General features: G+C 47.1%; 1 protein-coding gene across 1 annotated transcript; it reads right to left on the bottom strand.

Moving 5' to 3' along the window:
• Window positions 1-3,973: 3,973 nt before the first annotated feature.
• On the bottom strand, window positions 3,974-23,666 carry Slc5a9 (solute carrier family 5 member 9). The gene is made up of 14 exons (XM_041652487.1): window positions 23,505-23,666; window positions 21,134-21,205; window positions 17,735-17,839; window positions 17,257-17,421; window positions 15,703-15,808; window positions 14,820-14,900; window positions 14,366-14,571; window positions 14,016-14,151; window positions 13,495-13,602; window positions 11,799-11,949; window positions 10,032-10,200; window positions 8,883-9,098; window positions 6,760-6,943; window positions 3,974-4,182 (listed from the first exon to the last, which is right to left on the bottom strand). The coding sequence occupies exons 1-14, from the start codon at window positions 23,664-23,666 to the stop codon at window positions 3,974-3,976; spliced, it is 2,070 nt and encodes a 689-aa protein (XP_041508421.1).
• Window positions 23,667-25,152: the final 1,486 nt, after the last annotated feature.

The raw sequence follows: 25,152 nt of genomic DNA, 5'->3' as shown, positions 1-25,152 counted from the left end.
GCAAGATGATTTAGAACAAATCAGTGGCTAACCTGTGTCGCTTGAGTATAGCTGTGTCCTGTTCACCTTGGAGTCAGGGCTGCACCAGGTGTGTTAGCTAACCTCAGCTGTGCTGCATGTTGTTGTCCTGTTCACCTTGGAGTCAGGGCTGCACCAGGTGTGTTAGCTAACCTCAGTTGTGCTGCATGTTGTTGTCCTGTTCACCTTGGAGTCAGGGCTGCACCAGGTGTGTTAGCTAACTCTCAGCTGTGCTGCATGTTGTTGTCCTGTTCACCATGGGGTCAGGACTGCACCAGGTGTGTTAGCTAACCTCAGCTGTGCTGTATGTTGTTGTCCTGTTCACCATGGGGTCAGGACTGCACCAGGTGTGTTAGCTAACCTCAGCTGTGCTGTATGTTGTTGTCCTGTTCACCATGGGGTCAGGGCTGCACCAGGTGTGTTAGCTAACCTCAGCTGTGCTGCATGTTGTTGTCCTGTTCACCTTGGAGTCAGGGCTGCACCAGGTGTGTTAGCTAACTCTCAGCTGTGCTGCATGTTGTTGTCCTGTTCACCATGGGGTCAGGACTGCACCAGGTGTGTTAGCTAACCTCAGCTGTGCTGCATGTTGTTGTCCTGTTCACCATGGGGTCAGGGCTGCACCAGGTGTGTTAGCTAACTCTCAGCTGTGCTGTATGTTGTTGTCCTGTTCACCATGGGGTCAGGGCTGCACCAGGTGTGTTAGCTAACCTCAGCTGTGCTGTATGTTGTTGTCCTGTTCATCATGAGGTCAGGACTGCACCAGGTGTGTTAGCTAACCTCAGCTGTGCTGCATGTTGTTGTCCTGTTCACCATGGGGTCAGGGCTGCACCAGGTGTGTTAGCTCTCAGTTGTGCTGTGTACCAGTGTCCTGTTGACCATGGGGTTAGAACTGCACCAGGTGTATTAACTAACTCTTAACTGCTATATGCTGATGTCCTAGTCTCCATGGGGTCAGAGCTGCACCAGGTGTATTAGCTAACTCTCAGTTGTGGTGTATACTGGTGTCCTCTTCACTATGGGAATGGGTCTGAACCAGGTAGATTAGCTAACTCTCAGCATTGGTAGTCACTCAGAACCTTTCTACTACCAGAAAATGGTCACAGGAAAGTTACAGCAGCTCTGAAAAGGAAGCCATAGTAAACATAACTCACGAACACCCAGAGAAGCACTGTCAGCCTCTGCTCCACTTGCCAGATACCCATTCTCTCCTGTTCTTCATCAGTCAACCCCCCGCTCTGCTTTGCCAGACAGATACCAAAAGGAAGCCTGACTCTAAGGAAAAACTGGAGTCAGTATTCACGAATGAGTGGGTGCGATCCCTATTTTATGGGAGCCTGGTATATAGACTTGTCGCACATGCTGACCTTTTACTTTGTACAACTTCTCGAAGATTCCACTCCTCCCTCCAAAGTCCAGTTCCAGTTCTCATTCTTCTATTTTGCCCCATTCTCACCAATTACTTCAGCAGCAGGCTGTGCCACCTCTACGGCAGTGTCACTCTGAGGTTCCAGGCCACCCGTGTCTGTCACACTTCAATTATGATCTCTAGCTGGGAGTGAGGAGACCAGCACAGAGCACCTAAGCATGGCAAGTTTGCGGCTGCAGCATGTAGCACTTGACTCCATGTTCATTAAGAGACCATGGCTAAAATACAAATATCCACCTCTGGTGTCCACATGCATGTGTTTATACATGCATACATGAACAAGAACACATTATATATGATGTGAAATGTCCTTCTGTATGCTGCAAGTATGGGCTGTTTTTATTGGTTGATGAATAAGCTCTTTTGGTCTATAGTAGGGCAGAATATAACTACATGGAAAATCCAAACATAGATACAGAGAGAAGGGAGGTAGAGATGCCATGTAGCCTTCAAAGGAGTAATATACCGGGATACTACAGATAAGCCACGTGGTAAGGCACAGATTAATAAAAATGGGCTAATCTAATTGTGAGAAATAGCCAGTAATAAGCCTGAGCCATTGGCCAAATAATTATAATTAATATTAAGCCTCTGAGTGTTTATTTGGGAACTGGCGGGTGGGAAAGAAGCTTCCATTTACATACATATGCTTGCATACACACAAAAGTTCAAGGTCATCTTTTGCTGCATAGTAAATTTGCGGCCAGCCTGATCTACCTAAGACCTCTTTCCAAACAGAAGGTCAGTCAGAATTCAATTTTACACTATGCTCCTGTTGAAACTCTTTTCCTCCCAGCTTTTCCTTAAAATCTGCTACCCACAAATGACTTGTGTGAATGGTTTGAGAGAAGTCAAAATGAAGCCAGAATTCTCAGTCAGAGTCCATGAAGAAAGACAGAGCATGCTGTCCTCTGAGACAAAGGCACAGTGGTGTCAGAACATCTCTGAAAAAAAAATGCCTGGAGGCAGCAGAAAGAGGAGAGATTCAGAGATGTGTCTACAGGCCAATAAAATGGAGTTTTATTTGTCTCCATTTGGAGTGATAGATCATCGGCATGGTGATCAAAGGTGGCATTGCGGAGCACCAGAGGAGAGGGAGAAGGCCATTATCAGCAGCGTCTGTGCCATTCAACCCAGATGCCTGAGACTCAACTGTTTCTGATAGCTCAAGGAGTCTCTTCCTAGGCAAGAAGACTTCCAAGTCCCCAAGTCTCTGTCTCACCATTCACAGAGCAAAGTCCAGGGCCTGGAAGAACCTATGAACCCAACAAGCTTTTATTGGCTTCCTTTATAAGTCCAAAGTCAGGTTGGACATAACCGTTGATCACTGCTCCTAGGCATGAGCTATCTAGAGAGGAGACAGTGCTATAGGACAGTGATAATGGCCACAGGGACACAGTCTCTGCACTGTGGAGTTGAGTGGGACCTTGACCCAGGTTGAGGCATCCACAAAGTTTCCTGGGAAGTTGCTCAAGGTCATAGTCTCCGGTATATTGCCGAAAAGGAGTTTTGGCAGATGAAGGCAAAGGAATAAAGACTGTGGAGTGCCCACTGTAGAAATAACCAGGCTAGCTAAGGATAAAACAATTATATTTTTATTTATTATAAGGGGAAAACTTACAAATCAGGAAACGAGAAATCCAAGCACAGAATGTCCAGCAGGAAAAGGCGCAGAGCAAGCCCACACAGAGGTGCACACCTTTTACACTGGGTCCCAGGGAAGCCAGACCTTATCTAAAACTCACCTCTAAAGATGTTTGGCTAACAAGGTTCCCCATCAGCTCACCCTCAGGCTGTCCTTTCCACTCCCTAGGGCTGTTTGATTCTTGTTGCTTTTGACATATTTTGTCTCTCCATCTAGGTTCTAAGTCTCTAGGCTGTGGACACTGCAGGAGTGGGTGTGAAGGTAGGAGAATTAGAACTGTGCCAAGCAGAATCCTCATCTAGGAGCACCGTGCCCTGGCCACCTGTCTCTTACGTCTGCCCTTTACTCTCGTGGAATTGGCAGCCACAACTGGGGAACCAATGGCATGATAAGGCCCTCCTCACTGGGCTCATGCTACACATTACTGGGAGCTGAGGAGGGCAAGGGAGAAGGAGAGAGGAAACAGAAAGGGGAAGGGGATTAGGAAAGTGGGGAAACAGTGTATTTGAATATTTTTAATAGAATCTTATACTCATTTTCTTCCTATGTGTCTAACCTGAAGATATATCAACGAAGATTCTTGAGTAAACCGAGGAAATGTTTTTGAGGTAGGGCTACAGGGCAGTGTAGCAGGAAGAGAGCTAGAGCTGGAGACCCAGGGTGAGTCCTGCTGTGCGACCTTGGGCAGTCCTAGTGACCTCTCTAGTCCTCCATGTCTCCATGTGTCAAGGGTTCTGGATGGATGTTCTTCCAAAGCGTTCACTCGCTGCCTCTGTGCTCTCCAGTCAGCACAGCGAGATGGGAGGAGAGCCTGCCGCTGGTCTCTGGGCTTCACCAGGGTTCAGAAGTTTTTAATCACTTCAAATAATTCCTGGTCTATGGAGTCACGCAAAATAGCCCCAGAGAAAGATGTTGATGGCCAGCAGGATGATGGCGTTGAGGTTGCAGACACGTCTCCAGAGTGGCTCCTCCTTGATGCTGGTCAGCTTCTGCTCCAATGCAGCCTTCTCCGCTGAGCTCAGGGCTTGCTGTGGAGCCCCAGAGAGTCCACAGAACCAGTTCCATAGCCATTTCCCCAAGGACCTATGTAGGGCTGGGTGACAGGCCATCATGAGAGAAGGTCAGGGCCGGGAAGGAAGAAAGGATGGAGAAAGGGGAGGTTGGACAAGGGATGAAAGAGTAGGGGATGCTAAGACATGGAAGGAATGGGGAACATGCGGGGAGGACATTTTGAAGGCTCCAAATTGCTCTAAATTGGGTCTCCTGTGATAGCAACCAAATAGTCACTGCTCAGAAGCATTCATTACAGGACACTGTGTGTTTGAACTACCGTCATGTGTTCTTATTCAGAGCACCAGTGCAGAGTGGGGACAGATAAAGAATCCATTTTACCCAGAAATGAGGAGTCTCTAAACCAGATGGACTCGTTTCCCCAGCTATGGGGCCTGACATTGGACTAGAGGTCAGGAACCTGGCAGCAGGGCCAGCTCTGCCCTCAACCTTGCAACAGGCCGTGAGTAAAAATCATCCACCTCTCCTTAGTAGCAGGTGCTTTCTCCCCCATCTGACTTAGGGACATGCCCTGCATTATTCTAAGAGCTGTTTATGCATCTAATGACAATGGGGGTTGATAACACTACAAGGGCTACCAGGGCTGGTACTGGGAGAGGCTGTCTAAGAGAGCTCCAAATGCTGGGCTGTCTCAGGGATGTAGGCCGGGGCCTGTCGAGTGAGGTGCAGAGCTTGGGATCACACAGCTCACATAAGCTAAGCTTGAAGGGTCTGCTTCTCCCCTGTCTGGAGGTTTCTTTGTTTCAGCGAGAAGGATCCACTGCACGAGCAGCTGCCTTCCCTGGTCTGGTCTCTCATTCCTCCACAGGGGTGTTTTGTCATGGGGTTGGGCTTGACGGGGGGGGGGGGGCTTTATTTCTACGGGAGTTTATGGCTGACTCAGGGGGCCATTTTCCTTCCTTAGGCGTAGCTGTTCAGAGGGAGCAGGCATTCCTTTGTATCAACAGGAACCACTTTGCCCTGGACACAGGGACCAGCAAGGGGTCTGTCTATCTTTGAAACAGGGGTCCAATCATGGGCAATCTCTCCTTTTCCCCTTTCCTCTCCACCTTAACAGCTGCCTCACTTACACTACTGCTTGAAGGACGGTCTTTTCAGCACATAAACGTTTTAGGGGCAGACTCAGTCTTTGCAGTGATGGAGCCTTTGAGACCCACCCAAAATCAGGTGCAAGGCTATAAAACATATATAAAAAATAAAGCTACAGTTTGTCAATCAAAATACACTGAACCTCAGTGGGGTGACTAGTAAGGCCAGGGAGAGTGGCTTTGGCCTGGGATGCTTATGAAATGAGTATCTCTGTTTTTGACTGTGGTGTCTATAAGAGGGCATTTCTCCTCTACAGATTGCTCCACAGACCTCTGACTACCACCATCTGGGCAAAGTATTGAGCCTTCGACCTTGATGGCTCTGGAGCTCAAGGTATCATTAGCTCCTGGCAGGTGGCCATTTGTCTGGCATGAGGACCCCGAAGGGAGGGGAAAGGCCTCAGAAAGCGGGAGTTCCTTCAAGCCTGAGACCCAGTGCATACAGAGCGTTGGCAACCGTGCGGGTCCAGCAAGGGATGCTTTGCTAACAGGGTCTCCATTTAACCTGCTGCAGTTTATAGAAGCGGGCTCTGCGAGCAGGCACAGTACTCGGGCTTTCTGAAGTCCGATGGAAGTTTGCCCAAATCTATGTAGAGCTGCTTCAGAGAATCTCTCTACCTAAGGCTGGAAGTCAATACAGCGCTTAAATTTTATTAAATTTCTACTTCATAAGGGTAAGATGATTGATTTTTGACTTTAACGTGCAACTGATGTGACTTTTGGAATTTTAAATTTTTCTTTGGGACTATTATAACAGAAGAAAATCTCTATAATTTTGCCATTCTATCATTGGGTGTCTTAATATTGTTACTTAATCTCACTATAGGAAGGTTATGACCTCATTATATTTCCCACTGGCACATTATGCCTTCCATTTAATTATTGTACTATCCCAATACAGTTAACAACCTCTGGGAAGCCATCAGCTACTCCAAGAGTTTGGCAGAGAGGTGGCCATTTTTCTCAGGTCTTCCTATGATAACAACACAGGCTGTGGACATGCTTTACACTCTTCCCACGAGGGACAGTCAGGCTTCTGTGTGACTACAGACAGTATCATAGAAACAAGAGGGGAATAAGTACATAAATGGATACAGGGACAAAGCTGCCTGCTTCTTTGTGATGCCTGAGGCTCCCTTCCATGTGGAGGGAACTCAAGAGGTATAATGTTGTTTGGTTTTCCGCGTGTTCGATCTTTCAGGCTGCGTCATTGGCTAGATCTTTTGGAGAAAGGGTAGGCACCCCTGTCAAATGCTGTGTTTAGCATTAGGAAGAACACCCCTCCATGGATAGACTCTAAATCTAACCACTTCATGAGTTACCAAGACAACCTTTCTCCTGTCTTAAGGGGTTTAGTAGTCGCCTAGGGAAGTGAAAGGATGGTTTTGATAGTGTTCTTTCAGAGTCCTACATCCTCAGTGACCCCAAAATTCATCCTGGGGGAATCCTCAGAGTTATATTTGTCCCCATTGTTCCTTTGTGACATGTGCCCCAACATGCACCTCACCTACCTCTTGATTGATCATACGCCTGGGTACTGTTTGCTTCTTCCCCATCTCCTGCTGGGCCCTCCGCATCTGGCCTCTCTGCCAGTCCTGGAGTGTTTTCCCACTCTGTCTCATTCCTACTCACAGAAGCTTCCTTCTCCAGCTCAGGTAAGGGACAGTTCCTTGTCCACCAGGTCAGGCGAGCAAGCTAGAGAAAGAGGAGATGACATTTGGAGTCAGAAGGCTGTTCTACTGTGGGAAAGGAAGTCTCATTCATGGGAAGCCTTCAGAACAATATAAAACAAGGGTGAGGAGCAAAGTAAGGTTGTGAGGAGGGCATCTTGGTTTCCTCTTTCTTCAAGTAGGGAGTCTTTCTTGAAAAATCACTCTGTCAGCCCTAGGCTAGGTGCTGGAATTGAGATCTCAATCAGGAATTCCCGAGCAACTTGAAACTCAACCCGGAAGAAATGAAATAGACAGGAAGCAGGTGCCCGAACACCAAGGAAAGACTTCAAAGGTCCAGGGGAGGGGTTGATAGCTGGCGAAATCAAAACCTGAAAGGCAGCGAGGGCTACTGCAGACCTTAGAAAATCCTGTAAGCTAGGATTTTCAAAGCTCCCTTGGAGTGAATTGAAGTAGTCCAGCCCAGAAACTGTTGAAAAGTGGAACAAGAAATAATTGAAAGAAATATTAAGTATTTGAGAAAACAGGAGGGCAAGGTCCATGCATTTATCTATGCATTTATTCCTTTCGCAGTGCTTGGAGCCAGACCTAGGCCTTACACATATTAACAATCAGCCACCCATCTATCTCTCCATCCCAGGAAGCAGCAGCCTCGTGAGACATTAGGAGAATAAAATGTATAGGATATGGCGACTTATGGAACGATCAGGTGAAGAAGAGGAGAGACCGCCATGGCTCCTGGTTCCTGGTTCAGCTGATGACATGGGTAATAGGACCCCTCCAAGGGAGAGAAGATACAAGGCAAGAGTGGCTTTGGGTTTTTGTGAAAGAGGAGGAGAGAAAAGGTGTGCAGAGACCCCAGAAGCAGGAGGTCATGTCTGGACACAAGAAGAGCTAGCCTCACTTGCTCATCTGTGCGAGACCCTCTTGTCTGTGGGAGTCATAAGGCCATTTTACTAGCTCACAGGCACCACACAGGCGAGAATACACACAGTGACTGCCATTCAATGTTTAGGGTCTAGTTTCTACCAGGCTCTGTCAGGGGTCACATTGTGTCCTATCGGAATTTCTATATTGAAGTCTTTGTGCTCATATTTCAGATTATAGCTACATACAGAGATAGGGTTATAAGAAAAAAATTAAAGCAAGATGGGATGAGAGGGGCAGGCACTATGGAGATCGGGTCTCAGACAGAGGACAGACTCGGGGAGAAGATGGCTATCACCATGGAGATTGGGTCCCAGATGGTCATAGAGAACAGACTCAGGAAGAAGATGGCTATCACTAAGCTTTAGGAGAACCCTCAGATAAAAGCAACCTGCGGGTCCTTGATCCCAGGCTTCCAGGCTCCAGAAAGTTATGTGATATAGCCTTAATGTTTATGCCATCGAGTCAGTGCTAAGTGATTACAGTGGCTTTAGTAAGCAAAACAGGCTGAGGAGGAAGCCTTCAACAAACTGGGCATCAGTATTCAGAGGCTGGGTGGGGGCAGTTGGTTCTCTGGCTCCTTTCTCATCATATCCTTCTTTCTTACCATAAAAAAAAACCTATTTCTTCTAAGCCATCTCAGAGCAACATTGCCAATGTACCCACCCCTAGAGCCCTGGGCTTACCCTCTCTCCTTAAGCTAAATCCTTCTATGCTTTCTCTCTACATAGTTATTAGCTTGTGTTGGCATCTGCTTTCCAGGTACAGTTGTTGGTAGGGACCATTTATCTTTGTAAACCCAGCTCCATGCCTGACACCTAGTAGGTAGACAATACGTAACTTTGAACTGAATGGGTTACTCCTCACCTGGAAATTCATACCCCAGTGAGACTGCCCTCCAAAAAATACCTGCTTGGCAGTATCTGAGAACATATCTATAAGATAAAACCCAGTGGGGGCGTGGGGAGGGGGAGGTTTCTGGGCATTCAGGACAGATTAATTGTTCCCAGAAGCCTCAGCCTGAACACACCACTTGCCTTTTCATCAGGGATGGGCTCTGTGTAGAAGCTGATTATGACAATGATGATGGCTGTAAGTCCACAGAGGAGGAGGGCAAAGTACAGGTAGTGGAAGTCCTTCAGAACAGCCGGCCTCCTGTCTGCCTCCCCACAGGCTGGGGCAGGGTATGAGAACTCCAGAGCCATGCGCACGATTCCCACTGCTAGGCCAAACATGAGGCCCCAGAAGGCACCCTAAGGAGAGAGTGGAGACACAGCAGGGAGAGACTGGGGTGAGGTAGGTCCAACCTAGGAAGTTGAGGAACACTCTTCCCTAACATCTCCCACTACTGGCTTATTTCAGGGGAAATTTCAGCTGCCGAGTTCCCCGCGGACACTCCCTGAATTGACTTAAAAGGCAGGCAGAGTGCCGTGCTGAGAGGAACATGAGTTTCAGAGCTGCACTAGAATTGAGATCCCGGCTCCATGAGAATGGCTTGAGCCCATCAATGTGAGAACGCTGGCTCGGAGCTTCCTTATGTGCAGTGAACAGGGAGATTGGTTAGTACTGAGTCGCAAGTGCTCAGTATTCAAATTTCCCATCCTGGCACATCTCCCTCCCTCCCATACCTATCAGGATTCAGGGTAGGACGACTATGTAGACATCTCCTCAGGAGTTCACAGTACATCAACATTGTTGTCCTCGCTTTGCTTATGTGCAGAAAGATACAGGCCTACAGGTGGAGCAGAGACCAAAGAGCCTCAGGCTGTCCTGCAGTTTCTCACGTCTCTGTCTCTCATGTCCAGCATTCTCTTCCTCTACCGCTGACCCTTCAGGAATTGTTTCACATGCCACTTCTTCCAGGAAGTCTGCCCCTCTCCTGGAAGTCTCTCCCCTGGCTGTTTACTTTCCCAGAAGCCATTGTCCCTTGTCATGTTTATTTAATCACATTTCTTCCCTGACTGCTCAGGATGGCAGAACCATGTAAACTGTTACATCCTCGGAGATGTCATATATGGGTTGGTAAGTGTTTCCTGTGCAAATGAGAGAATCTTGACCTGATGGTAAGAGTTAAAAACTTAAAGAAGGCAGTGACTTTGCTCAAGTTCTTAGAAACCAGATAAGTGAGAGACTCTTATCCCAGACCCCGTGGTGTGGAGGGGAGGGGCCGGGTTAGTTGCACTCACAGGCTCAGTGATCCTCTTGCTGAAGATGGCCAGCAAGAAGAGGGCCGTGATGGGTGGGGCTAGGTAGCTGGTGATAGACTGGATGTAGTCAAAGAGCTGCCCACTGTTGGAGCTCTGGATGATGGGGATCCAGAGGATGCTGATGACTACCAGGAAGACTATGAACAACCTGTGGGAAGAGCACAGGGCCCTGTGAGTACCACGCACAGGAGCATGGGCAGGATGAAGTGTGCATGGGATCAGGAAGGAAGGGAAAGTGAGTGGTCCCTGGGCCAGAGAATGTCTGTGAGTTAGAATCTCAAGTACTAAATGGTAGAAATTACACAGTTAAAAATCCCAGGAAATGGGACTTCAGAATTCAAGAAACCTTAGTATTGGATGGGTTCAAATTTGTTCTGTATACCCACTGATGAGTGATAACCCATGTTCCCCCACCCCCAGGTATGCACTGGAAAGTCCCTGCTGAGGATGTCTTTCTTCCTTTTTGCACTCAGCTGTCTACAGCGATTTACTTCTCCAGGAGGCTTACATTGGCCCCAGGTCTCTGCCTGTTCTCTTTACCCCCTCTCAACCGATTCCCACTCAGGCCTAGCACTTTTGGTGCCTGATTTTATAAATACAAACAAAACAAAAATGACAACAACAACAAACAAACAAACAACAACAACAAAAACCACACTGCACTTTTCTTGGATGGGCTGAATGCAATAATGCATATGACCAGGAGATGGAGCCCAAATCACACTGATGGAGAACTATAGCCCTGTTGGTGAGCAGAAAGGAGGAATACTTCTAAGATTCTTCCCACTCCTCTCTTTTAACTCCCACCTGCCCTTTCTCGGGTCCTGTTAGACAGGTCCCACCTGTCCTCTTTGATGCTCATTCCCTTTTCTGTCCTACTCTTAAATGCTGGGTTACTGTCTGGGTGTGTGCAGATGAGCAGGGCATAGGGCAGAAACAAAACACCCAGGAATAGACAGTGAGTGGGAAAAATGAGATGTCTAACCCCACATCTTTAACCACAAAAGAGGCTGGAATGTGCTATTCAGCTTCAAAGTCAGGGCCTGGGAGACTTGAGTTGTGAAGCAGATATTTCAACCCTTTACCCTCATGTGAACTCTTACTTTGTGGAGACTAAGAAAATTTACCACTAAGTTGTGCTTTTAAAAATATAAACTACTACGTTCAAGGTGAAGTTCAACCTTCATTTCTTGGTGTTCAAAGCTTGTAAGTCAATTGTTTGGAGACAACTACTCTATGAACATCTCTCTCAAGATTACACTTCACTGTCTCTTGAAGTTCCCTCTTTGTTGTAAGCTGGGGATGCCCTGAGAGCTGAATTATGTATCATGGATCTGTGTGTCCCCAATTCAACAGTGTGGCAAATGATGCATGTTCTAGGTATATCTGGCAGGTTAGTAGTATTTATATTGTCCTGGAATAACAGCCAGAGATGGCCCAAAAGACTTCAGGGGGTGAGGTGCTCCCAGAATTCCATGTGATCAGTTAGGGCTTATATGCATTATTTTCTCACAGTGAACTTGTTAGTTAAACAGGCAAGGATAGATTTCTTCCCATCCCCTGCTTTTCTGAAGCGGGAGAGGTGGCACAGTTCTGGGGAGGGACTTAATGCAGAGTCACACGGAACCCACTGTCTGACTGCCAGCTTGGGGTCTAGACCTAGCTGATCTTCCCAAGAAGCAGGGATGGTAGAGGGGAGAGAGAGTTCTCCAGCGAGAGGGCGCTCTGGAAGCATAGTCAGCACACCTGCCTACTACCATCAGCTCTTGCTCAGTTGCCCGCCTGCGGAAGCGTTGCCACACGTCTATGGCAAACAGGGTGCTGCTGCTGTTGAAGATGGAGGTGAGTGAGCTCATCAGGGCAGCCATGATCACAGCGATCATCAGGCCTCGCAGACCTGGGGAGAGACAAGGCTGAGTGGAAAACTGTCCATTTAAGGGCTCTGCCAGGATGTTGAAGGTGGCAGCAGAACCACACAAAGACAAGAATTTGGGGGTGGAGATGGGATGAGGTGGGTGCTAGTGATGGTCCCAGCTAGGACAGAATCTGAACACCCACAGTGCTTGAGTCCAGGTTCTGGCCAGCCTCTGTCTCAGCTTTTTGGCCTTGGGTGGCCCATCAGGACTCTCCAAGCCTTGGTTGCCCTCTGTATACTACAAGATGTGCATGAATCAAGACATTAAGAGGCTTCCTGTTTTGGTTCCATGGCCATGGATGGTGGTGGATCCCTGGGACTGGGGTTAAAAGGGTGCTGGTAACATATTTTAATTTTTACAATGCATTGTCTATTCTTTTAAAAACAGCATTTCATACCACATTATGGTCATTACCCAAAGTCTCAGCCTCAGAGACAGAAACATGGACTGTTTCCTGGCTTTGTGAGTAACTAGCTAAATGATCTTAGGACAAGGAGTTTTCTCTACTTGGACCCATTTTTTTTTCACCTGGACACTGGACATATTAAAGTGTACACTGATATTTGAAGTTTCTACCACTGATGGCCAAGCTTCTGGAAATGACTTTTCAGTACTGGGGTGATGACTCCCAGAAGTTCTGAATCATTTGTTTCCCTCTGGATAATAATACCTTTCTGATCTCCCCACCTGATGTCATCATTATCCTAGACCCTTCTCTTAACTCTCCCTGTCCTGTTTCTTAACTGCTTGGCTCTAGCTGGACATTCACTCTCTCTACTATTTCTCTGACTGGCTGTAATCACTAAAGACAAGCAATAACCACTTGCCTTCCAGTTCCTCGACTCATTTATGTTTCCTTGACTTTCCCCTCCCATTCTCTCTCCATACTGAATTCTTCAAGCACAGTGGTCTGTTGAAAGCACAAACTTCATCATTCATGCTTGAACCAAAGCTCCCTCCTCTCTGCAGTGAGTTCCTTTGCTCTCAGAGAAAAGGCTATCCTGCGTGGTATTTGGCCATGACATTCCCTTGGAAAACGGTCTTCACTCATCCTTTCTGCTGATGGTGCATTGCACGGTCTTCCCACCCTGGTCATTTGCACACTCACTATCTTCCTAGAATGGTGTTCCCCATGCTCTTGGTTTTTGACAAGTTGTATCTTGTGACTCAGCAGTACTTCTTTTCTTTGGAAAATTTTTCTAACAGGCTCCAAGATTGGTCAATGCTTCCTTGGAGAGCTCCTGGTCACCATATCCTATACTCTCTAGGAGCCCAGGTATAGTCCCTGGAGACCAAAGAGAACAGGGATCAGAGAACTATCTTTTAGAAATGTGTCTCCAATACCTGGAACACATAGCAGGTGCCTTTGGAAAGCTTGAGGAAGTGTGTGTGTGTGTGTTCTGGCATGGGACCAGAGGTGGGCCTTTCTCTTCCCTCTTTTCATTTATTTGTTGTGCAGTCCATCCTAGGTTGTGATCCTTGAAGGAGGAACTGGGTGGTGGAAAGGGGTGGGAGCTAAGACTCACCCACAGGCATGAGTGCCATGACCAGCTTTGGGTAAGCAATGTTAGAGCATCCCACTCTGGCTCCACAAACTCTTTGACAGATGTCAGGGTCTACGCAGGCAACTTCATCTGCAAAAGAAGGGAGCTGTATGATGCTGTACCTCCTTAGGTTGGGCCCCTATTTATGATACTATGGGAATATGTTCTGGAGACTCCAACTTAGTCTATAGGGTGAAATGACAAGGGGTCTGATCACCTATAGATACGTTGTGCATGAACTACACTTCAGAGATGGTTTGAGTTCTTTGATAAAAACAAATGTTCTTGGGAGTATCCAATAATGTCTTATTTCTTCTCCATATAAAGGGGAAAATTTAAAGTGGCCTCCAAATGCAGATTTCTTCTACTCCAGTACAAAGTCTGAAATGTTTCCTGTGTTCCCTTAATTGAGAAATCCTCTGGTACACCTGTCCCAAAAAAAAGTCTTCTCTGAAAATGCCCTGCAAACCCCACAGTTCTCAGAGAGCCGCACTAGCTCTTACCTGGGTACAGAGCCCGGCTGATCATGCCAGGCATGACAATGAAGAACATCGGAAAGATCTTTAGGTAGCCGCCCAGTACTGAGCCCCCCTTGGCGTGGGAAAGACTCTTGGCCGAGAGAGACCTCTGTACAATCACCTGAAACAATGTGAGATATGCGTAAATAGCAGTGGAGATACATCACTGGTCAGAGAAGGACTTAGTTCAGTGCAGGAGAGCCCAGCTCTGGTCACCATTTGCCTACACTCAGTCCCAGGATGATGTCCAACCCCTTTGTACCCAACTGCCTGCTTGTCTGTTTGTTTGTTTTCAGGAAGCTCCTGCTGGGCCAGGCCAGGCTGGGGAACATTACCTGATCTGTGCACCAACACCAGGTGGCCAGGACTGTGAGCCCAAAAATGAGACCTGGCCAAGGAATGTCCCCATTCACAGGGTCACGGAGCATGTGAAAGGCGTCGGACCGTGGGAGGTGACAGGTGGTGTTAGGAACTGTGACATTGGGAATGGCCTGCTTATATAGTTGCTGTAGGCCTGGGTACCAGCCCACCTCCTTAAAGCCTGTGGGAAGAGAGACGGTGTGAGAAATGGACCCGGAGTCCTCACCGATAGCCTCAGGTGAGCCTCTGGGTTTGAACTGACTTGAGAACTGGGAATGGGTAAGGATGCTGGGTCTTGGGATCAAGGTTCTTGGGTTGGAATAGAGAGAATGCTGACTTTAGGAGGTCTGGCCTAGAGAAGGGGTTTGGTCTTATGCTATAGAAAGATCTAGGGATCAAGGATAGGGTACATTTAGACCTCTTTCTTACCCAGGAACATGAGGACTAGAGCGCCCCCTACCATGATCACAGTTTGTAGAGCATCAGTGTAGATCACAGCAGTGAGTCCTCCTGGGTACCCAAGGAGAGGATACATCAGTCAGCATCAATGGGAAATTTCTCTCTGGGTACCTGCCCTGTCCTTGGCTATACTGGGGAAGCTCAGAGAAGACACAGAGCTCTCTTAGCAGGGAACCCTGGTGACAAACCCTTCTCCATCTCTTCTCTCTATATCCTACCCAGGGACTATGCTGGCTGGTTACCGACCAGTGTGTTCTGATGTAATTCTTTCTATTCATGGCAAGGCCTGGTCACCATACCATCAACAGCTGTTGTTCTTGCCATTAATATCCCCAAGTTCTCTTTTTTCCCACCCAAAGTCCACCTAGATGTCTCATATCATTCAAAGACAACTTAGTCATAAGTAGTTCTGTCCTGGGCTGTTATCTCAGGGTACCCATTTCTATGAATTGACGGAAACAGAGTAGAGTGAGTTCTTGGTTTTGTCATGGTGACTATGGCCCAGACAGCCGTTCATTGATTTCCCACCTTGTCCCACACAGCCATACCTCAACAGGACTACATGTCTCTCTCATCACATGCCTTTGCCAAGTATATTTTCCATCTCTGCTTTTCCACTCCCTTTTCTCTTTTGCTGTGTTTCCGTCTCCCTCTGTGTGTTCTCTCATAGTATATCTCTGTCTTCATTAGTTTGTCTCTGTCTCTCCATAACTTACTGTCTCTCTCTGGATCATCAGTCTCTGCCTATCTTTTTCTACCTTTATCTTTCTATCTTTCAATATCTTTGCTAGTGAATACTTTCCTCCTCATCTCACGGTCTCCACATATCAACATGGCCTCTTCCCCTTCCTACCTGCGATGGTGTAGACAGCTGTCACCAGTAGCAAGATCACCGTGGAGAGATAGAGGTTCCAGCCTAAGGACATCTGGATGAAGATGGCTCCAGAGAAGATATCAGTCTGCAGAAAGCAAGGACCCAGAATTCCATGCTATCCAATACTTTCAGGATGGTTGTTGTGGGTATGTCACCCACCTTATCTGGTGTCCTCAGCCTTCATCAAACAATGCAGACAAGGCTGGAGAGCCATGCTGGTGGGTTTGGTCTTGGAATTAAAGTGCCTGAGATAATACCAGATTCGCTGAACATAGCAGACAATGAGGACTACTGAGAACTCAAGAACAATGGCAATGGGGTTTTGATCCTACTGCACGTACTGGCTTTGTGGGAACCTAGGCAGTTTGGATGCTCACCTTACTAGACCTGGATGGAGGTGGGTGGTCCTTGGACTTCCCACAGGGCAGGGAACCCTGATTGCTCTTTGGGCTGATGAGGGAGGGACTTGACTGGGGGAGGGGGAGGGAAATAGGAGGCGGTGGTGGGGAAGAGACAGAAATCTTTAATAAATAAATAAATAAATAAATAAAGTGCTACATGATGGAATGTGGGCTTGACCTTGCAGACATGGAGGCATGGTAGAATTTAGAGTGAAACAATACTGAATAATGTTTTAAATAAAAGATAAATAATCAGCTATCCTTGAAAGATATGTCTGTCTATTATGAATGTGAGGGTACAAAATGAAATTGGGAGATGGAGGAAGTAAGGCTAGAAGCTGGAGGTAGAGAAGAGGACATTTGGGAAGAGAGAATAGTAACTGTGCAGGTTTTTAACTGCTCCACAAATTAGGACAGCCCCACAGGGCTGCCAAGGGAGGCAGCCCTGGGTTCTGGATGATCCCTATGCTCGGGTTATTATGGGACTTGGGGGTAAAGACAGCCTCAGCTAACAATGTCTGTCATAAAATTAATTTCATTACTATATCTGGCACCTGGTTGATTCTGTTCCCTTTAGTCTATTCCTCAATCCGTTCCATGATTGTTCATAAACTGATGACAGGGTCTAAAATATGGTAGTGGGAAAACTTGATCATCTCAGGGCACGGGAGTCAAGATCCAATTCTGATTCCAGACCTAGTCCTTTGTGTAGACTTGGATAATTCACTTGACATGTCTAGGTTTGTCTTCTAAGTTTAGTTCAATAAAGCAACAGTAAAGATTTTTTTATACTCTAACATTCTAGGTGATTAATAATGAATTGTCCAATGAAGTATCAGTAAATGGAAACATGATAGAGTGGACTCTAGCTTGATAGTTCATTGTGTGAAAGATCAATATTCACTTAAAACATTTCCTATTCAAGTGTGATTTCCCCACTTCTGGATGGAGACGTTCTCTGAAGTCAGGGTGATCCATCTTTCCTTTCTTTTATCCTTCATTCCATCTACAACCCTTTCATTGTATCCCCTCCCCCACCCCTTTCTCTCTCCTTCCTTCTTCCCATCCCTCCCCATCATCAGTGAGCTCAGCATGATGTCTGTGGTAAGAAGCCACCTGCAGTCATACCCACCGAAATCTTGGTGAAGATGTAGAGAATGAGAGACAGGACTGACATGTACACCTGGATCCTCTGGCCTCCAAACCGTTTCTTCAGGTACTGTGGCATGGTGACTACACCCGCTGCAATGTACACAGGGACGAAGATCCAGCCCAGGGCCACGAGCAGCCATGTTGCCTGGGAGAACATAGGGAAGCTATTTTAGTCATAGAAAGTTTGGCAGCTTCCCTCCCGTAGGTAGCATGTTGGATGGGAGAGCCCTGATGGGGGAAACGAGAGAGAGACCTGGGTCCTCCTACCAGCTTTTCTGGATAACCCCAGATGAGTTCTCTTTCCTCCTTAAGGCCTTAATTTCATCATCTATATAATAGGTACTCTGTTTACCACACAACCTCCCAAGTACCTCTAAGATATCTTTCTTCTCTAAGGCCAGGCGCAGGAGATGGTTCTGACCCTCAACACCCTGGAGCCGTCAGGTCAGCTTCCTTACATTCCACTCGAAGCCGCCCACAGCAAGGCCTCCAGCAGCCCCTGTCCCAGCCAGGCCAATGAATAAGCCACTGCCCACATTGCTTGACATCAGAGATGCTCCAATCTGCAAGGCACAAGTGAGGTTAAGGGGCAAGGGTCAGAGTCAGTTTGGAGCAGTCTGGGCTTAGGATCACTTAATGTGAGGAGCCAGCTAGAGGCTGTGATTTTTGAGGCACTGGCTAAAGAGAATCTTTCTGAGGGTTTTCTTTCTCCCCACAACACCAGTCATTTCTCACTATCCCTGTGAACTTCTGGGTTCCAGACTCAAACATCCTTAGGTATTATCATGTTAAACAGACATAGGTTCCCTGTCCTTAGATCTTTCTGCTCCAGTTAGCCAAATCGTTCAGACTCCCTAAGGCTGTCAGGGTTTTCTCTTCATCTTAGAGAACAGAGTGTAAGCCGTGGTGGTCAGGGACAGTGAGCATCACCAAAATGGAGGGTCAAAAATGACTGGCTTTATGAGTGTGAGAGTAACTGAGTGAGGGAGTGAGAAGGGTGTGCAGGAATCTTTAAGTGTAAGGCTATGTGAATGAATGCATGAAAGTGAGTGGGAGCGTACATGTACGCACATGTGTGAGTATAGTGAATGCTGGCCTGTATGTATATGATTGTTGGGGGGTGACTGGGAGAAGGAGAGAACATGTGAGCACATGAGTGAGCATGTGAGAGTTTGTGTGTGTGCGTTTGATGTGACTAGGTTTCTAGGTAGATCTTATCTCCCTTCATCCTACTTTAAGAAGAGAAGTTAATTTTCAGGAATCAGTAGAAATATAGGGTATGGTCCAATGGGAGAAATGCTTGGGGTCAATTTCTGGAGATGGCTGGAAGCTCGCCCCTGATTCTCAAGTCAATGTTGTTCAGTATTAAGTGCAGGTGTTATTCGTTCCTTCGTCAGGCGATGAAAGGAGACAGAGACAGAGACCCACATTGGAGCACCGGACTGAAATCTCAAGGTCCAAATCAGGAGCAGAAGGAGAGAGAGCACGAGCAAGGAACTCAGGACCGCAAGGGGTGCACCCACACACTGAGACAATGGGGATGTTCTATTGGGAACTCACCAAAGCCAGCTGGCCTGAGTCTGAAAAAGCCTGGGATAAAACCGGACTCGCTGAACATAGCAGACAATGGGGACTACTGAGAACTCAAGAACAATGGCAATGGGTTTCTGATCCTACTGCACATACTGGCTTTGTGGGAGCCTAGACAGTTTGGATGCTCACCTTACTGGACCTGGATGGAGGTGGGTGGTCCTTGGACTTCCCACAGGGCAGGGAACCCTGATTGCTCTTTTGGGCTGAGGAGGGAGGGAGACTTGATTGGGGGAGGGGGAGGGAAATGGGAGGTGGTGGCGGGGAAGAGACAGAAATCTTTAATAAATAAATAAATTTAAAAAAAAAGAAAATGATTCCTACTTCTTATCCACCTATGGCCTGAGACCCAGCAACTTCACCAACCAATGGGAAGTACAGTGCCTCCCTCTATACCAGGGTTGAGTATATTATTCCTAAGTCTGTGTGTCCACTCAACTCTGAGCATCCCTATAGCAGGAAACTCCACATATATCTCAATAGATCCAGAGCCCTACATAAGGTTCATATCTGGGGACAGAGCAGGGGGATGGAACTCTCCCTTGGTGTGAAATACCAGGTTGGATACCTGGTTGAGCACTGCAAGTGTTGAGGATATTTGTTTTTAATTTTGTTTTTGTTTGTTTCCCATGACTGAGTGAAACTTCAGAGAGAGCAGGGAGAAACTGCTCTACCCTTTGATTGACAGCTAACAAAACCTTCCCTGAAGCCTGGATGCCTCGGCCAGGCAGTTGTCATACTAGCTGCTCCCGTTGGGTGAATGGCTAGACTGTTGTCATAGCATCCCAGCTGCTTCAAATGACTCAATGATCCACTGAGAAGACTACACTCCAGCTTCAGAGAAACACTGCAATTGTGATGCCATGAAAGTCACAGACAGCTGCTTTGAGAGGCTGTGCTCCTATCAGACACTTCAGAAAACTCGCACTAGATGGGGAAGATTGCTCTTTGGGCTATATTATCTTCAGTGGATAGTAGATGACTCTACTCATCCTATAGCTACTCACATAACACAGAAGGGGGAGCAGCTCCCCAAGGGCGCAGAGAAAGTCTGTGATTGGTGCAGTGTGAGGCTTGTGATTGGTCCTTACTTAGGGAGTGTGATTAGTGGAATTAGAAGCTAGAGGTGTAGGGGCATACTGGGCTGTGATTGGTGAAATTATATTCCAAGTGTAGGTGTGCTTCCATTTTTTTCTGGCCATATGAATTGAATATATATATATATATATATATATATATATATATATATATATATTCAATTAGCTTGGGAGGCTTCTCTTTTGTGTACTCCCCCAAACTCCCTGCTGCATCTCGGTGTTGAAACATTTTGCCTAAATAGTTGTTTTTCTTATGAGGGATCTTTATCACAAGTAGAACGTGTTGGTTTGGTTGTTGCATGAAGAGCAGATATTAGATCACAGGGCGTAACAACTGTAGTAGTAAGGAAGAAGCTAAAAGTTCCAGAGACCCACTGAGAGCTAATAACCCAATTATTCAAAGCTCAGATACATAACAGTAGGCTGAAAAATTAATAATAATAATTATAGTAATAATAATAATAGTGGCCAGAAACTGCAAGAAGCTTATTATGAAGATCTGGATGGTAGCTGAGAGTACAGGACTATAAATCTGGGTCACAGAAAAAGTTTGAGGGAGACAGTGAGGGCTAAAGATTTGAAGGCTTCATCATCTACAGCTAAACTCATTTAGGCCCTGGGTGTTAGAGCTCCAAGCTCAGAGCAATATCCTGGGCCCTCAGCACCCAGAACAATAACTCTCTGGTCCTAAAAGCTGGGGCCATGAGACTCCAGTTCTAGTATAGAGCTGTAAGCTTCTGTTTGGAATCCCAGCTTATAAACTTCTAGAACTGAGTGCTATCAACACTATGCTCCCCACCCCCACCCCCGGCCACCTCTGGTTTCTGTCTCCATAGAGCAAAAGCATCCCAGACAGCCATCTTGACATGCACAGAAAGCACCCAGGGGAGATGGCTCAGGCTGCTGGGTGGGTTGTGGGCAAGAAAGGAATTCGGAGTGGAGCAAAAAAGAAGAAGAGTGTTGATGTAGTTCTGGCAAGAAAGGCTCAGAGAAGGTTATAGATGGCCAAAGAAGAGTGTTGATGTAGTTCTGGCAAGAAAGGCTCAGAGAAGGTTATAGATGGCCAAAGAAGAGTGTTGATGTAGTTCTGGCAAGAAAGGCTCAGAGAAGGTTATAGATGGCCAAAGCTGGGATTATATGCTGGGAGAGGAGGGAGGAAGGTCAACTCACTGGCCACCAGGTCATGGATCTTCCAGCCAGGAAATAGCCACCAATGGTCCCTCGGCTTGCACGGACAGACGACTAGAAAGAATATGCAAAGATGTCAGTACTTCCCAAGCCTCTTACCGTCCCCACTTTCCACTCCTTGATTAATTGCCCCCTTGGTACAGGCACCTTGGTGACAGAGACGACAGGACCTGAGGCAGAGCAGGGTTGTCTGCATACTTATGGCATCACCGCTTTATAAACTATGGGTCTGTGGGAGAGTCATGCCCTCTTTGTTAGTTTTGCTCTCAGGACTCATGGAAAAAGAAAGGAGGCAAAGGCTGTCCAAGGTCTTCAGGAATAGTAGAATGTCGTGAAAACTCTCTGGAAGGTAATTAGTGCCTCCTTAGTTTCCATCTGTTGGTGACCTCTTCCAAGGGGTGGGTTGGAATCTGTCTCAGGTGCTTAGTGATGGTCTGCTCCCTGAGCTAGCCTCTTCCTTCTCCTCAGACAGACACCCACACCAGACCAGGTATTGTTCTAGCCATTCTGAACACTGGCCAGAATGAAGAACTCTATTTGGGACATGTGTTGATAAGGCCTGGAGTCAGAACACACCATTGAACCCATTGAGGATTTTGGAAGGATCCAGTAGGTGACCAGTTCACGGCCTGTTTTGGGGTGTGCTCTGAAGGGTGAGGAGACACAAGGAGTGTAAGCTCTTTCTCTGGGGACATAAGCCCAACCTTCTTGGTCAAGATGCTATCAGGACTGCAGTGATAGCTGTGCTTTCTCCACGTTTGTGCTATTGACGTGGAGAAGAGGGTGCAAGTTAGGCTCAGGGTGGCTAGGGGTGGTTCGGCAAGGCAAGATGAGAGTCTGCGGTGTGGGCTGATAGTGGGGAAGGGTGTGCTGAAATTTGTCTTTTTAAGATTCCAAAGCCTTGTGTGTTAAATACTTAGTCCCCAGTGCACTGTCAGACGTGGGATTTTAGGAAGTAGAAAGTATGGAAAATGAGCCCTGGTTAGAACAAATGGGCCATGGAGAATCTGTCTTGCCACCAACATGTTCCTCTCTCTGTGTGTTTCCCAGCGTCCATGAGATGACCACTGTCCTCTGTTACAGGCTCCTGTTTCCTTCTCACTCATCCATTGTAATGGAGTCAGCTGACCATGGTCTGAGCTCTGAAGCCTGAGGCCTAAATACATCTTTATTTCTTTACGTTAATTAACAAAGCGTCACAAGAGAAAGCTGACACAGGAGTGGAAGTTAGTTACTTCTGAGTGGGAAGCAACAAGTCTGACCAGATCTGAGAACAGAGAAATCCTCGATGTAGAGGAAGGAAAGCAAAAGGTGTTTAGTCACTGGGGAGCGATGCACGCATGTACAGGGCCTGACGTGTGCTAAGCTTTGGCTAGAACATTCTTGTGTCACCTCTGATCACCTCGGTGGCAACAGAGGCAGTGAAAATTCATTTCACAGGTGATTAATTGAACCACAGGAGCAGAAAAGGATTTGTCCAACACACACGGGAATTAGGGTTCTCATGCTGGTCGCCTTGCAGGGACTGTTGAGCTCCTGTTTGCCCACTTCTTCCTCAAACCAAGCCTGGAAAGTGAGGGCTAGCACCCTCTCCCCTCACAGAAGAGAGGCCTGAGGTGTTCCTGACCAGCTGAGACTTGAGTGATAATCTACCTCTCAGCAATCTGAAGGGACTGGCCTCTCAGCAGAATCCTGTCTTGATAAGAGCAGCTGTCTATGACCTGCAACCTGCATGCTGGGCACAGTGCCAGGTGCTTGTCCTGTCACTAAGTGATTGTGTCTTTCAATAATATTAGCAGCGAACACATGGGGAAACTGAGAAGTTTCTATGTCCCCAGGGCCACATGGCTCTAACCGCTAGAGTAAGATCTAGGCTCAGGGTTTCCTGACATCAAAGCCTTGCACCTGCCCGCAGCTGTGTGGTTTCTTTGACCTATAGGAATATTGGAATCTGGAAAGCGCTGTTGCCGGAGAGCATGTGAGTCTGAGCTCTTTGTTCAAGACACTAGTAGGAGAGGAAGGCTGGGTGTTGAGCCTACTCTGAGTTGGGTGTCTTGAGGGAAAGGAGAGGAGAGCCAGACTCACAGTGACTAAATGGATTGAAGTCAGAGCTCCTGGCTTGACCTGCCTCTGGCTCACTGTGTATTGCTAAGGCAGGCCACAGGTCTCTCTGGCGTCAGTCATCCATCTACAGGACAGGATGGTAATGGGTGATTCCTAAAGCACCATAGTATCAGCTTCCTACTGTTGTGTATTCCTCCTTTTTTTCTTCTCTCCCTACCCCTTCCCAGCTCAGGATGAGAGGTTTCTCTGCCTGTCTGTCAGGCTTCAGCATTATGTAGTTCTCACTCACCCAGATTCCCACAGCAAGGACGAAGACAAAGTAGATGACCACCACCACGATGTCATAGGCATGCAGGCCGACTCCAGAGCCCAGGGCTGAGTGTGGTGCTGCCTCAGCACTGGCTACATCCACTGAATCTCCAGGCTCCATTGCTGCTAGCTCCTTGCTCATCTGTTACTGTCCTTTCCGGCAGACTGGACTTTGATGTCCTCCTGGCTTCGTTCCTTCCCTTTAATGATTAAACAAACCCAAGTCTCATTAGCATCTGAGAAAGTGAGGAGTCCTGCTGGCAGGTGAGGTCCTGCCCACTCTTCCCCTAACTGCAATGCCTTCCCTTGTGTTACTTCTTTCTGCCTCCCTCCCTCTCTTTGCCTGCTGCCATTGTATAAATCTGCATGCAACATGAATCTGCATGCCTGTAGGTAGGTGCATGTGTGCGTGCGCACATGCGCACACACACACACACACACACACACACACACACACACAAACACTTTAGAAATCAAGGTGCTTAAGCAGCTGCTCTGTGGAAGAACTGAGGAAAGTGAATGCGGAGCTGCCGCTGAAGTTCAGTCATCAGCTTAATACAACTTTCCTTTATCCAGTAAGAGCAAGAAGAGGGAAGACAGGAAGAGCCTGTGATCATCCCTGTAAAGACACTGCTGCCCCCTATGCTCTCACCTCCAACCCACCAAGGTTCCTTGTTTTACAGTGGAGGAAACTGAGACCTGGGACAATAGCTAAAGTTTTCTTGCAAAGAACGGGATCTTTCGTGTCCTGGCAAGTCAAATTTACATCTTTTGATGCTCAATCCACGCTTCCCATCCTGTGCTATGACAGATGAAATGGGTGAGGTCAAGGTCTAGCTGGAAAAAGGTAGAGTTCTTCTAAGACCTGGTTTCTGGTCCTCACCTTGTCTTTTATTACCTTTCTGATAACTTTCGGCAAGTTGTCTTTGAGTTTAAGTATTCTCCTTATCGTCAGGTCCTGTGTTCTGCCTGCCTCACTGCATCAAGGAAATTAGAATGTGCTGCCAAGATTCTTTGCAAACTCCTGGCTACTTGACTGTCAGTGCTAATATAGATATATTAGTACCAGCCACCACCTAGCTAATAGACCCAGATGCCAGGCACAAGGCATGCCTGTTAGTATCATCCTGGAAGAGCTACATTTGTACCTTTCAGTCTGTAAGTATTGTGTTTTTGTCCATATACAGGCCAGTCTCAGATTGGGGTGGATAAAGAGATCCCATTGACCATGCATCTCCATCTCAGCCACAATCACTTCTCCTTTCATTGGGGGATAAAGAAAGTAAAAAGCAGAGCCATGATTTCTTTCGACTTGGCTCTCTAGCTCAGAACAGCAGGTATAGGGCGCATCTGGAGACACAGGAATTGGAAGTGGATCTTCCAGGGTAGCCAATTGGGTATAGCAGAGTATAACATCCATTTGGGTTAGGGGCCAAAAGGACCGGAGAGGCAGATTTGTAGCAAAAGTGTCTTTCACATGCATTTACATGTAATAAGTGTTTATCAAATAAATGAGATGGGCAAGGAGCTCAGCTATTGTTAGCAACATCAGAGAAATGTGAAGGACAGGCCCTGGTGTGTGCTTTGTGGGAAAGGTAGCTTGCAGTTGCATGTTAGCGAGGGACAGA

Source organism: Microtus oregoni, unplaced genomic scaffold, assembly GCF_018167655.1.
Source record: "Microtus oregoni isolate MIOR12 unplaced genomic scaffold, Mior012 000005F_ref0000423, whole genome shotgun sequence".
Lineage (NCBI taxonomy): Eukaryota > Metazoa > Chordata > Mammalia > Rodentia > Cricetidae > Microtus > Microtus oregoni.
The sequence above is the reverse complement of the archived record's forward strand: the minus strand, read 5'-3'. Positions and strand labels throughout refer to the sequence as shown.

Excerpts from the sequence above, each read along its gene's own strand:
- Slc5a9 (XM_041652487.1), bottom strand. The coding sequence starts at position 23,666 with ATGAGCAAGGAGCTAGCAGCAATGGAGCCTGGAGATTCAGTGGATGTA. Across the intron at positions 17,422-17,734 it reads TGGGCGGCTTCGAGTGGAAT|GCAACATGGCTGCTCGTGGC; the intron begins GTAAGGAAGCTG and ends ATGTTCTCCCAG. Across the intron at positions 6,944-8,882 it reads AGCCCATCCCTGATGAAAAG|CTTGCTCGCCTGACCTGGTG; the intron begins GCAAGTGGTGTG and ends CTCTTTCTCTAG.